This window comes from Lolium rigidum, chromosome 6 (genome assembly GCF_022539505.1).
Source record: "Lolium rigidum isolate FL_2022 chromosome 6, APGP_CSIRO_Lrig_0.1, whole genome shotgun sequence".
Classification (NCBI taxonomy): Eukaryota; Viridiplantae; Streptophyta; class Magnoliopsida; order Poales; family Poaceae; genus Lolium; species Lolium rigidum.
The window spans coordinates 156,894,657-156,908,763 of record NC_061513.1 but is presented as its reverse complement, the minus strand read 5'-3'; the positions used below and the strand labels follow the sequence as shown (position 1 = coordinate 156,908,763).

The following is a 14,107-nucleotide window of genomic DNA, read 5'->3' as shown; positions in this document are numbered from 1 at the left end:
GAGGGTTTTATCAGCTACTGATTCTACCTTGATGCACCTGTACAATCAATGTAATCCTACCGCATAGCGGCGCATACTACCTGCTTCCATTGGAGCCAACCCCAACTAATATTCTTCGATAACCACTCTGGGGACTGTGACAGCAGCATAAGAAGGTTGGCCGAGAGGACGAGGGCCAGCAGAGCTTTCTTACCAAGCTGGTAGACACCTCTCTCTCTCGTAGGCTCCTTCTGGTAGTTAGCCAGCGCCCCAACACTCATCGTGGATAGGATGCGCTGGCCGGCAGTGCGAATGGCAATGGCCCCGGCCCTCGTGCTGGCGGTCCTGGCCGTCGCGGCGGCCACGGCCGTTGCGGCTGACGGAGACGTCAAGTGCGCCGAGTGCGGGACGGGCACGGTGCCTGCGCTGCCTCCGCCGCCGCCGTACTACTACTACAGCCCGCCACCCCCGGCGTCCTACCCCGGTGTGACCGGCTGCCCGCCGCCACCAGGTGGCTACATCTCGATCGGGGGCTCGCCGCCGGGCCGCATGTACCCGCAGGACCCCGGCTTCATGCCCTCCAGCGCGCCGCCGATGCACGGGACCAGCTTCGCCGCCGTCCCCTTCACGGTATGCGCGCTCGCCGCGCTGGCCACCCTGCGGGTCCTCTGGTAATCTACCTATACGGCAATCGCACGGCCGTCGCCTCCGATACGCCGCGACCCAAGGACGCGCAAGGGCATGCCAGCGGCGTTCCATGTGTTCCCTGTGTATGCGTTCAGTTCTTATTAATAGTTCTTTCTCCGGGCCGTATGGTTTATAGTGCAATGCACCCATGTTTTTTCGATTTTTGTTTCTTTCTACAAACCTTTCACCTGTATACCGAGTAACATATTAGTTTCAGATCAGTGGAACTAGAAGGTCATTGCAGGTGTTATTTATGAGCGATCTCTTTGACTTTTTTTCATTGACAAACGTATTTCTTCCTGCTCGATTGACAGAGATGCGTGGCTCAACTGGCGGATTTCAAGATCTGCATTGTGACAGCTCGGTTCGGTAGAGTGGATAGCTATACGACTGTCAATGATTAGTACTACTGCATATTCCTGCTTCCTCTATTCTTCCTTGGCCAATCTCTTACTTAAAAAGTATAAAAAAATGCCCAATTATTCATGGGAAAATCCGGCGAAAATCTTACAACAAAACCACAAAAGAACAGCTCTAAAAGCAAGCAAGCTTTCGACCGACTAAACAAACCAACAAACTCTCTCAATCTGCGAATGCTGCAAAGAAAACCACCACACTAACGGACACGACAATCCGAAACAGGTCCCACTATCAAGCAGCTAAAGCTTTCCTTGCGCCAGTCTTCTTTCTTTTTTCTCCCGATAAACTTCTTCACCTTCCTAAGTATACCCTCTCAAGCCTTCCCCTCCAAGATGCAAAACCTCTTCTTGCCATATGTCGAGCTAGCTACCTCCAAACTGATGAGTAAGTCACAAACCTCTTTCGCAAAGAGAAACTCAGAGTTAGATACCAACATACCTGCCTCATAAACCTCACCACTCGAAGACAACACATGCCCAATGGGCACATATGAGATAGTGGCAAAAGCAACCAAACCTCCACTATCCACAAGGGCAGGTGGCTGGCAGGTCTCTGGTGACGGTGATGAGGGCGCACTAGTAGAAATGGGTCTTTAGTCCCGGTGGTAAGGGTCTTTAGCCTCAGTTTTCCAACCGAGGCTACAGAATCGGGATTAAAGCCCCCCTTTTTAGTCCTGCTTGTCCTCCGGACCAGGACTAAAGACCCTCCACGTGAGCTGCGGACGCGTGCTGGGATGGAGGACCTTTAGTCCCGGTTTGTAACACCAATCGGGATTCGGGACTAAAGGCCTCCACAAGTTTTTTATTCTATTTTTCTAATTTTTTTCATTCTATTTTTTTCAGTTTCTAGTATTTGAGTTATTTGACTAGTTTATTCTCTAACTACACTTAATATCTAGTCAAATTACTTACTGGTGGTCAAACTTCTCGATCGGTCACCCGTCCTCAAACTACTCTAGCACAAGCACGCTTAACTTCTGAGTTATGCCTATCCCGCTTCCAAATACTTTGCGCACACGTTATTGATATTAGTATCATATCAATCCTATTAACCTCTTGGTCACGATGTCACACTTCTTTATTGTTCGAATTCCAAATAATATTTTAATAAAAAAATTAATGAAGTAATAATAATCTTGAATAAATAAATAATAAATTTTTTGCAAAACCTAAAATCTGAATTTTTCATATTTTCCTTTAGCAGTTTGAGAATCTAAAAATTGGCGAAACTACCGTAGATAGATTTTCATATATTTTGAGTTCGTATGCAAAACTTATTGCCATCCTACTGAAAAATACATTTCTATGTTCTCTACTTTTTAGTTTTTTGGAGGTTTAGCACATACATTTCTTGCTTACTTTCTTGTGTTCAATAGTCAAAAGAAATATTCCTGAAAAGAGAGGACAAAGAGTCTTCCAACAATTCTATAGGATTCTTCTAAGCATGCTTTATGATTCATAATACTTATCATTCATGTTTCTGTTATCACCAGAATTTAGCCAGAGCAGGAGATGGGCCGTGATTGAGATGGGCTTAGAGGACATGCATATAAAGTGTCTCTGAAACGGCCTTGTGCGAGAGTTTGGGCTAGATTGCCCGTGTATCTGTATTTTATGGTAGATTACGTTTTATGTTTAGAATTAAGAGATAGAGTTTAGTCGTACACAGCTAGGTTTATTCCAAAGATAGAAAGTCTACGGACTATAAATATGTACCTAGAGTTATTGAGAAAGGAGGACGATCACGTTCACAACAAACCAATCTAGGCGCATCGCCACCCCTTGTTTCGAGGGTTTCTTCCGGGTAAGCAACATGCTGCCTAGATCGCATCTGGCGATCTAGGCAGTATCAGTTTATTCGTTGTTGGTGTTGCTCGTACTGAAGCCTTTTTGATGGCGAGCAACACCCGTATCGTAGATGTTTTGGGGCTGACGTCGATACTTTCATGATATGCTTGCTTAGCTATGCCGCCCCTCAATATCTAGCTTCCTTTGCACCTATCGTGAGTGTAAGGGCAGCATCTTGCTTAATCTCTATTTAGTAGATCTGATCTGTTATAGTTTTTCCTTGTTCTCCAAGGATTGGTTTGATATCCGCATGGTTAGGCCTTGCAAACGGGTTGAATGATCCAGTAGTGCGTAAAGGTATGGTTTGCTGATCCTAGAGGGATTGTTCCGGGAATCGACTTCGTGTTGGTTTTTAGGCCTCTTTAGGACTAGTTTTCCATTATCTTTCGTATCTGCCAGGCTCAACTACATGTAGGATGTTCCGGTTATGCGGTGAAAACCCTAGACTGTCGTAGATTGATTTATCTTGGTTTTGATTAAGCAGGACCCCCATGTTATCGTAAATCCAACGTGAACCATGGGGTAATCGGCTCTTTGAGCCGATTCACAGGGTAACCTGAGAGCCGATCGGGCTCGTATTTAATGTTTACGTGTCTGCCATGCAGGAAACTAATCGAAGCAATCCATCACCTTCCCGACCGGGTATAGGTCAGGTGGCACGCCCTTGCATTAGCCAGGACGTGTGCCGGAGCATTGCGGGCCGTCGCCCGAGGGACCAGGGCCCTCCAGCAGTCCTGGGAGCCTCCCGGCTCTCCGTGTTGCTCGTTGGTGCTCGCCGGTGGGTTTTGGCAGGAAACACATTCTGGCACGCCCGGTGGGACATTCTACAGCAACCATGTCAAAATCTGCAGCTGAGATGGCGGACGAACCAGTCACGTACGCAGATCTGCCTGAGGAGCACAAGAAGAAATATGATGAGATTAAAGCCGTCTTAGAAGCCGATCTCATCGGCTCTTTCGCGAAGATCCGTTCACATGGCATTAGGTGGAAAGGGTTCTCACCCGAAGGCGTTCTTGATGAAGTAGACTTGTCTACCCCTTCAGAGGAATGCACCAGAGCTCTGCGCCAGGAAGTTAATTACATGGTGGCTCATTCTCTACACCGTCACTCTGAGAGCTTGGTGAACGCTTTCGAGCGCGTTGCGGTTCGCGTGGTTCAGGAAATCATGAAGCATCAGTACTCTCCGTCAGGACCTACCCTAGGGACTCACCAGGGAGAAATACCGTTCCAGACCAGACCACCGCCGCCATTCGCGCTTGCGGCTCCGGAGCTACAGGGTTCACTGGCGTACGTCGTCTACAAGGTTGGAGGCGATCCCGGCGATTGCCAATTCCTGTATGAGCCGCCTAAAGAGATCCCACATGGATACGTGTGCACATACGTGCCGGACTGCAATACCTTGGCGCGCACGAACCAGATTGCACCAGCAGGGATTTCTGGAGTAGACACCGAGAAACAGGCATGGCTAGCTAAATATGCCACCGGAACGAGTCATGAAAGCTCGGTCCCTGCAGCTCATACCATGGAACAAATCAGTACCATCTTGAGAGACCAGTTCGGCATCCTGCCGAAGAGGTAAACAATCGGCTATTCCAAGCCGTACCCCGACGAGTATGATTTGATCCCGCTGCCACCCAAGTATCGGCTCCCTGAATTCTCAAAATTCAATGGATCAAAAGGGTCTAGCTCAATTGAGCACGTGAGCCGATATTTAGCACAGTTGGGCATGATTTCAACATCAGACCCGTTACGTGTAAGGTTCTTTGCACAATCTCTCACGGGATCAGCCTTTGGGTGGTACACCTCGCTGCCACCAAACTCAGTCCGGACGTTGAAGCAACTGGAAGAACAATTTCATGTTCAATATCACTCAGAAGCTACCGAGGCTGGCATTGCCGATCTAACGCAGGTGCGGCAGAAGCGGGGAGAAACGGTGTCGGAATACATTCAACGTTTCAGAGTCGTCAGGAACCGATGTTATTCGGTTCGTTTAACTGAGAAAGAAGCAGTCGATCTGGCAGCATTGGGCCTCGCTACGCCGATCAAGGATCTGGCTTTCCAAGTAGAGTACAGTTCACTGACGCACATGGTCCAGAAATTAACATTGTATGAGCAGCGCCACCCTGAATTGTACCAAGACAAGTTTAAGCGTCCGGTAGGCCTGGTCGAGACAGAAGAAGCTGAGGATTCTGCAGAAGACCTGGAAGTAGTTGTGGCTGAATGGGCTTGGGGGGCAGCTCCCGTGTCCTGCAAATGGGTGAAACAACAAGGGCCTGCAAAAGGGTTTGACTTCGATGTAAGCAAAGCTGAGCAGATATTCGATTTATTGCTTAAGGAAAAACAGCTAAAGTTACCTGAAGGCCATAAAATCCCTACGGCGCAAGAGATGAACGGGAGACCATACTGCAAGTGGCATCACTCGTTCACCCATATCACCAATGACTGCAAAGAGTTGCGTCGGCAGATCCAAACGGTGATAGAACAAGGCCGATTGATCTTTGGGCAGTTTGCCATGAAAGTGGACACACATCCGTTTCCTGGCGTCAACATGGTGGAACTCAATCACTCCGCGAGGCGTCGGCTAGATTTCTCGTTCGATGTTAACATGGCAGGGTCTGTATACCACCATGGCAAGGATAAAGAAGAAAGCAGTCACTCCCGTGGCAAGGAAAAGGAGGAGGCCGGTCCACGCGACCGGCCCCGACATGATGACAGACGATACCTCACCGAGGAACAGGTGAGAAACGTGCGGTACCAACGTCCGCTCTCCGCGCATCTCCTTAACAAGTATGAGCGTCAGTACGACCGACGTCGGCGGCACGACAGAGATGACGAAAGATATCGTCGGTCTGACGTAGACAATGGAAGATATCGTCGGTATGATAGAGACGACGAAGGATATGAGCACCGCGCTAAGGGGTAGTCAAGGGAGCAGGAAGACATGGATAGACACTGGGACTGTCCTTTCTTTAAGCATTGCTGGGATTCAGGAATGAGCCGATTGCCCACGATCGACAACTGCCCGGAGTGTAGACAGCAGAAGAAGGACGCAGGTGAGGTTTCAGTGTTCAGGCGTCTAGGGCCTCTCCCACCTCAGAACAGACGAGCTGAGTCATCTCAAGAGGAAGATTTTGAGGAGTCGGAAGATGAAGAAGAGGATAGATACCACCGGCCAAGGTGGTGCCCTGATGGACTCAGTCACTCCCAAAAGCGTAGGGTTCAGCGGCTACGTAGCTTGGAGCAAGCCGAGGCGCAATACCTGCACACGTTGAGAAAAGCGCGACCCGATCTGGCCGTGAAAATTCAGCAAACTTTGGACGAGGAGAGTCGTCCACAGAAGAAAGAATGGCGCCCCAAGCAAGTAAAATCCTATGCGAGTACATCGGCTGGCACAAATATGGTGTTCATACTTCCCTCGGAGTTTTGTGCTCCAAGAACTGAGGAAGTGCCGATAGCGCAGTTTGACTGCGGCCCACGGCCAGTTATCTTTGAAAAGCCACGGGAGAAGAGCTACAAACATTTGAAGGCCCTGTACCTAAAAGGTTATATCAATGGGCAGCCTGTCGGCAAGATGTTGGTTGACACGGGAGCGGCAGTCAATATAATGCCATACTCCATGCTACGGCGTTTGGGACGCTCTAACTCAGATCTGATCAAAACCAACGTCACACTAAGCGACTTCAACGGCCAAGCATCAGAGACGCAAGGCGTTTTGAACGTGGATCTAACCGTAGGCCGAAAAACCATCCCTACGTCATTCTTCATCGTGGACAGCAAGAGCACGTACGCTGTCCTGCTAGGGAGGGATTGGATTCACGCCAACTACTGCATTCCATCCACAATGCACCAATGCCTGATACAATGGGATGAAGATGAAGTGGAGGTCGTGCATGCAGATGACTCGATCGAGATCTCAATAGCTGGCATAAACATATGGGACGCGGAAGACCAAGGGCCGCTCTCTGGAATCAGTTTGGACGGCTGTGAGCGTATCGAAGCTACAAAAAACGGGGTGAGGCTGGTCTTATCCACCGGCCTGACAGAGTAGCAAGAGCAACATCAATCGACGAACGTGGCAAGGCCGATCCCTGCGATCGGCCCCAAAAAATAAAAAGTAAGGATCTCACTTTAAGCATGTCACGTCGTCGTAGTAGGGAGACTCCCCCCCGTAGTGGAGCACAAATCAGTTGTAAACCTTCATTGAGCAATACAATCAAAAAGGAGGCCGATTCCAGCAATCGGCCAAAATTATCCTCGCCATGCGTTCTGCCTGTGTTCAGCATCGATCTAGCAGGCGACGGAAAGCTAGGGTATGGGTTTACTTCGGCTGATGAGCTAGAAGAGATTGACATTGGTCCTGGGGATAAGCCACGACCAACATTTATCAGCAAAAAGTTAGATCCGCATCTCAGGAGCCTGATGATAGCTTTGTTAAAAGAATACCCAGATTGTTTTGCCTGGGATTACACAGAGATGCCCGGGTTAGACTGGAGCATCATTGAGCATCGGCTCCCTCTTAAGAAAGGATTTCGGCCGTTCCAGCAGCGAGCACGACAGATGAAGGCCGAAATTTTAGAAGAAGTCAAGAAAGAGATTGAGAAAATGTTGAGGGCCGGGTTCATCAGGCCATGCAGGTATGCTGAGTGGATTTCTAGTATCGTACCTGTAGAGAAAAAGGACGGCCGATGGCGCGTCGCCATAGATTTTCGGGATCTCAACAGAGCCACTCCAAAGGATGAGTACCCAATGCCGGTAGCAGAGACATTGATCAATGTAGCTGCTGGTCATAAGGTTTTAAGCTTCATGGATGGCAATGCCGGTTACAACCAAATTTTTATGGCTCCAGAAGATATACACAAGACTGCATTCGAGTACCGGGTTCGGTGGGCTTGTTTGAGTATGTAGTCATGACATTTGGACTGAAAAATGCCGGCGCAACGTACCAACGAGCCATGAATTACATCTTTCATGATCTGATCGGCAAGTTGGTGGAGATTTACATTGATGACGTGGTGGTCAAGTCCGTCTCAGTGGAAGGACACTTGGAGGATTTGCGACGCATCCTGGACCGAACTAGAAAATTCGGACTAAGAATGAATCCAAAGAAGTGTGCTTTTGGTGTGACGGCCGGTCAATTCTTGGGCTTCTTGGTTCATGAACGCGGAATTGAAATCGGCCTGAAAAGTCAGGAGGCAGTACGAACAATGAAGCCACCTACCACGAAGAAGGAACTCCAGTGTCTCATCGGCAAAATCAACTTCGTCAGAAGGTTCATCTCTAACCTGTCAGGAAGAATCGAGCCGTTCATGGGATTGGTAAAAATTAAACCTGATGAGGAGGTTCGCTGGCGGGCAGAGCAACAACGAGCGTTTGACGAGATTAAAGAATATCTAACGAAGCCACCCGTGTTGGTTCCGCCCCAGCAAGACAGACCATTTTATTACCTGTCGATGGCCGACACTTCCATCGCCTCGGTGGTGGTGCAAGTCTATGATGGTCCGGAAAGAGTCGCTTTCTACCTCAGCAGAAGGATGTTGGATGCGGAGACTAGGTACCACGAGATCGAGAAGTTGTGCCTCTCGCCTATTTTTTACCCGCACCAAGCTTCGTCACATCTTGCTGACCGCGGAAATTGTCATCATATGCAAATCAGATGTCGTCAAACACATGCTGTCGACTCCTATGTTGAAAGGCCGACTCGGTAAGTGGATGTTTGCATTATCGGAATTTGATCTCCGGTATCAACCTGCGAAAGCAGTCAAGGGACAGGCGTTGGCCGATCTTATTGCTGAACGAATCAACACTGATATAGCAAGCACTGTCCGTACGTGCATGGGCCATGTTTTTCGATGGATCGGCTTGTGATGATGGTTGCGGCATCGGCATTCTACTCGTGTCGCCCGGGGGCAACCTATTCCTTCTCCATCGGGCTATCTACCCCTTGCACCAACAATGTCGCCGAGTATGAAGCAATACGCAAGGGAATGGAGTTGCTCATTGAAGCCGGAGCGAAGCGGTGGAACTTTTTGGAGACTCAAAGTTGGTGATTTCCCAGCTCACGGAACAATACAAATGTGAGAGCGAGTCGCTTTTCCCATTATGGATGCAATGCCGTGAGCTGATGGCACAATTTAGGTACATAAACTTCAACTGGATCCCGAGGTTGCAGAATACCGAGGCGAACGATCTCGCACAGATGGCGTCAGGGTACAAGGACGTAGCAGGTGGAGCCGATGTCCAGGTACAGTTCATGGAACCGGATGACTGGAGAGCCGATATCTTCAATTACTTGAAAGATTCGGCTCGGGGGCACCTAAACGGATAAGGTACAAGGCCATGAAGTATGTCCTTATTGGAGATGACATGTTCTACAGGACCTTGGAAGGGTTACTTCTCAGATTTCTGGGACCAGCCGAGTCGAATCGGCTCTTACACGAGGTACACGAAGGCGCCTGTGGAACTCATCAATCGGCTCATAAGATGAAATGGTTGATCAGGCGATCGGGGTTTTATTGGCCCACCATGCTTGAGGACTGTTTTAATTACTATAAAGGGTGTCAAGCATGTCGAAGTTTGGGAAAATTCGGATGGCACCTGCATCAGCAATGAACCCCATCATCAAGCCTTGGCCATTTCGAGGTTGGGGTATGGATATGATCGGCAAAATCAATCCTCCATCGAGCAAAGGCCATGTGTGGATTTTGGCCATCACAGATTATTTTACTAAATGGGTGGAGGCCGTCCCCATGAAGTCAGTAGCATCGGCCGATGTTATCAATTTTGTGAAAGAACATGTCATTCACAGATTTGGGATTCCCCAGACTATCACGACCGATGGAGGTTCGGTTTTCGTTTCTCGCGAGTTTAGAGAGTTCTGCGAGGACATGGGAATTAAGTTGATCCGATCGTCCCCATACTATGCTCAAGCAAATGGGCAAGCTGAAGCGTCCAACCAGAGCCTTATCAAGTTAATTAAGAGGAAAGTCGACGAGCACCCTAGACGTTGGCACGAGGTTTTGTCAGAGGCTTTGTGGGCTTATCGTATGGCATGTCATGGAGCGATAAAAACCTCGCCATACCATCTGGTCTATGGACAAGAAGCCGTGTTTCCCTGGGAAATCACGGCTGGGTCGAGGCGTGTTACGTTTCAGAATGACTTAACAACTGAAGAATATGCAGCCCTGATGAGTGATAGCATTGAGGATCTAACGGAACTTAGACTTTGGTCGCTTGAGAAAATTAAAGAGAACAAAGCCAAGGTAGCTCGCGCATATAATAAGAAGGTGAGACCAAAGGAGTTCCACGTTGGTGATCTGGTATGGGAAGCTGTATTTCCATTGGGGACTAAGGATAAAGTGTATGGTAAATTGGCATGGGCCGTACAGGGTCGACCAAGTTTTAAAGGGTAACGCATACATGCTCGAGGAGCTGAGCAGGGTAAAATTCCCAGTGGCTGTCAATGGTCAGCATCTCAAGAAATATTTCCCGAGTATGTGGGATGACGGACAGTGAAATATGGGGGCCGATGCATGAAATCGGCCAGTAAAATATTTTTTTTAAGAATATGCAAAGCACAGCCGATGCACTGACATCGACTTTAGAACTAAAAAGCCGATGCGTAGCCATCGACTCTAGAGGCACAACTGTCACAAGCAGGCATCAGGTCACCGTTTGAATTTGGGGGCTGGCCTTGCTGGCGTTTTTGGTAAAGACCGATGCGTTGCCATCGGCTCTTTGAGCATTGATCTATTTTGATAATCGGGAAAATCAAACATGGAATCCTTCTTCATTCATTAAAAGTGGATTTTTACAAGAAGAGCCGATTGCTCACAAAAGGAGGATTTGCTGCCTAATGCACTACTACTACTAGTCCTATTCTAGTAGTCCCTAATCTAGGGGCCGTCGCTGCCCTCGTCGTCGCCGTCGTAGCTTTCGTCGGCGCTGCTGCCGGCGAAGTCCTCGTCGCTGCTGCCGTAGCCGGCGGCAGGCGCTCTGTATTCCTCCTCGTCGTCATCGTTGTCGTCGTCATCCTCCGACCCGGCGCGGAAGCGCTTCGCCAGCGGGTACTCGTCGGAGGAGGAGTCATCCTCCGCTTCCTCCTCCTCGTCGGAAGAGGAGAAGCCGTCCCAGGAGAAGAGGTCGTCGTCGCTCTCCTCCTCCAACCTCCCATCCACAAGGAACTGGAGGTTGTCCTCCCCGTCGGTCAAGGAGGCGTCATCCTCTGACCAGACGGAGAAGTCCCAATCCCTCTCGTCCCAATGCTCTGGGGCGAGGGCCTCGTACGCCGCCATCAGGTCGAACTCCGGCTCCGGCTCGCTGGAGGAGGAGGACTGGAAGGAGAGACCCGAGGAGGCAGAGGAGGAGGAGGAGTCCATGGTGCATAGGAGGGTTTTTTGTCGATGGCTAATGCGGAACAGGAGGATGAAGAGGCGAAGTGCTCGGGTGAGATTAAATAAAGGGGATATGGTGGGAGATGATTCAATGCTTGGGCAGTTTTCGAAGACGCGGTGCCAGAATTGTCAATCGTGCAGAAGTTGAGAAGACAGGGCATCATGATGGAAAGACACTGAAGCGGTTCTGCTCTGCAACGCGTGACCCGACGAAGAAAAAAAAATAGAGTGGTTTTGGAATTATTATTGCCAAAACCAGGGGGCATGTGTTATCACCAGAATTTAGCCAGAGCAGGAGATGGGCCGTGATTGAGATGGGCTTAGAGGACATGCATATAAAGTGTCTCTAAAACGGCCTTGTGCGAGAGTTTGGGCTAGATTGCCAGTGTATCTGTATTTTATGGTAGATTACGTTTTATGTTTAGAATTAAGAGATAGAGTTTAGTCGTACACAGCTAGGTTTATTCCAAAGATAGAAAGTCTACGGACTATAGATATGTACCTAGGGTTATTGAGAAAGGAAGACGATCACGTTCACAACAAACCAATCTAGGCGCATCGCCACCCCTTGTTTCGAGGGTTTCTTCCGGGTAAGCAACATGCTGCCTGGCGATCTAGGCAGTATCAGTTTATTCGTTGTTGGTGTTGCTCGTACTGAAGCATTTTTGATGGCGAGCAACACCCTTATCGTAGATGTTTTGGGGCTGACGTCGATACTTTCATGATATGCTTGCTTAGCTATGCCGCCCCTCAATATCTAGCTGCCTTTGCACCTATCGTGGGTGTAAGGGCAGCATCTTGCTTAATCTCTATTTAGTAGATCTGATCTGTTATAGTTGTTCCTTGTTCTCCAAGGATTGGTTTGATATCTGCATGGTTAGGCCTTGCAAACGGGTTGAATGATCCAGTAGTGCGTAAAGGTATGGTTTGCTGATCCTAGAGGGATTGTTCCGGAATCGACTTCGTGTTGGTTTTTAGGCCTCTTTAGGACTAGTTTTCCATTATCTTTCGTATCTGCCAGGCTCAACTACGTGTAGGATGTTCCGGTTATGCGGTGAAAACCCTAGACTGTCGTAGATTGATTTATCTTGGTTTTGATTAAGCAGGACCCCCATGTTATCGTAAATCCAACGTGAACCATGAGGTAATCGGCTCTTTGAGCCGATTCACAGGGTAACCTGAGAGCCGATCGGGCTCGTATTTAATGTTTACATGTCTGCCATGCAGGAAACTAATCGAAGCAATCCATCACCTTCCTGACCAGGTATAGGTCAGGTGGCACGCCCTTGCATTAGCCAGGACGTGTGCCGGAGCATTGCGGGCCGTCGCCCGAGGGACCAGGGCCCTCCAGCAATCCTGGGAGCCTCCCGGCTCTCCGTGTTGCTCGTCGGTGCTCGCCGGTGGGTTTTGGCAGGCAACAGTTTCTTACGATGCTATTTACTTTTATGCATGCTATGTAGAATGTAAGAGTTATCACTTGATGAGTTCATATTACTTATTTTCATTCTTTATTGACTAAACCTTGTGACACTTTGCATGATTATTGATAAGCTATATATTATAAACTTTAAAGTTTATGTTAGTTTTTTCACCTTCATGCTCGGGACGAGCATAACTTAAGCTTGGGGATGTTGATGCATGTAAAGTGCATACATGAATTTTGTCTTTTATCATATTGAATTCCCACATATTTGCAACATATATGATGATAATACCATGTTTTACATTGATTTATGGAGATTTACCAATGATCTCCTTTATTTGGGTTATAACACTGCAGAACAGGAAAACCATGTTTTGTGTATTTTTCACTTTCAGAGACCTATACGGAGTCAAATTGACCTGAGATTTTTGGAGCGTTACTTTTTCATCGGGAGAAGCAGCATGGGCCCTGGAAACTCACCTGGAGAGGCCCGAGGGCCAAAAGAGGCCAGGAAGAGAAGCCGCACCACCCCCCCTTTTTCCATCATCGATCGCCCGTTTGCCCTGTTCTTTCGTGAACCGACGTATTTTTCCCTAAAAACAACTATATATATGACCCAAAGAGTTATTGGGAGGAGAACGCCGCACAAACACAGAAACGCGAAAACGGAGGCTGCTGTAGAGAAGATTGGAGTGGGAAACTCCGTCGGGGTCACCGCCAGAGTGATCTCCACCTTCTCCAACGTCTTCATCATCATCACCATGGCCAAAAGGGGGTAGTCCACCTCTGGACTACGGGTTTGCGGCAGTAGCTTGATCCATTTCTCTCATCTTTTTCATAGTTCTTAGTGCCATATGAGCTTCCTATCATGATTATGGTCATATTTGTAATACCTATGTGGTGGATCCTTATTCTATGATATTGTTTTATGAGATCTGATCTTATTATGTGGTGAGATGTACTGATAGATGCACATTATGTACCCTGTTCTAAGCGTTCTGATCAAACTTATATGTAAGAGTGTGTGTGGGGTGATATGTGTGTTAGATGGAGTAGCATGCATGGTTTTACTGATTGGATAGTGACAATATGTTCAAGATCTATTATGGCTTTTCCTTTCTTTTGCTACCTTACTAGGGATAAAGTGAATGCATGTGCTATGTTCATCATGTGACAATAGTGATGATCTTGTTTGTTCAAGGTAGCATATTTGTATTCAAATTTCATGCTAAACTACTTATATATTGCTATGCTCTGTTAATTATTAATACAAGATTGGTGAAGTTTCTTTCTTGTGGAGTATAAGAGAGGTGTGTTGCATCATCTCTATGATAGGATGTGATGTCCATATTAATTCTGAT

General features: G+C 48.0%; 1 protein-coding gene across 1 annotated transcript; it reads left to right on the top strand.

Annotated features, from left to right (window-relative positions):
• Positions 1 to 270: 270 nt before the first annotated feature.
• LOC124663446 (neural Wiskott-Aldrich syndrome protein-like) lies at positions 271 to 654 on the top strand. The gene has a single exon (XM_047201146.1). The coding sequence runs from the start codon at positions 271 to 273 to the stop codon at positions 652 to 654; it is 384 nt and encodes a 127-aa protein (XP_047057102.1).
• Positions 655 to 14,107: the final 13,453 nt, after the last annotated feature.

What these genes read in the sequence shown, in the direction of transcription:
- LOC124663446 (XM_047201146.1), top strand. Translation starts at nt 271, where the DNA reads ATGCGCTGGCCGGCAGTGCGAATGGCAATGGCCCCGGCCCTCGTGCTG.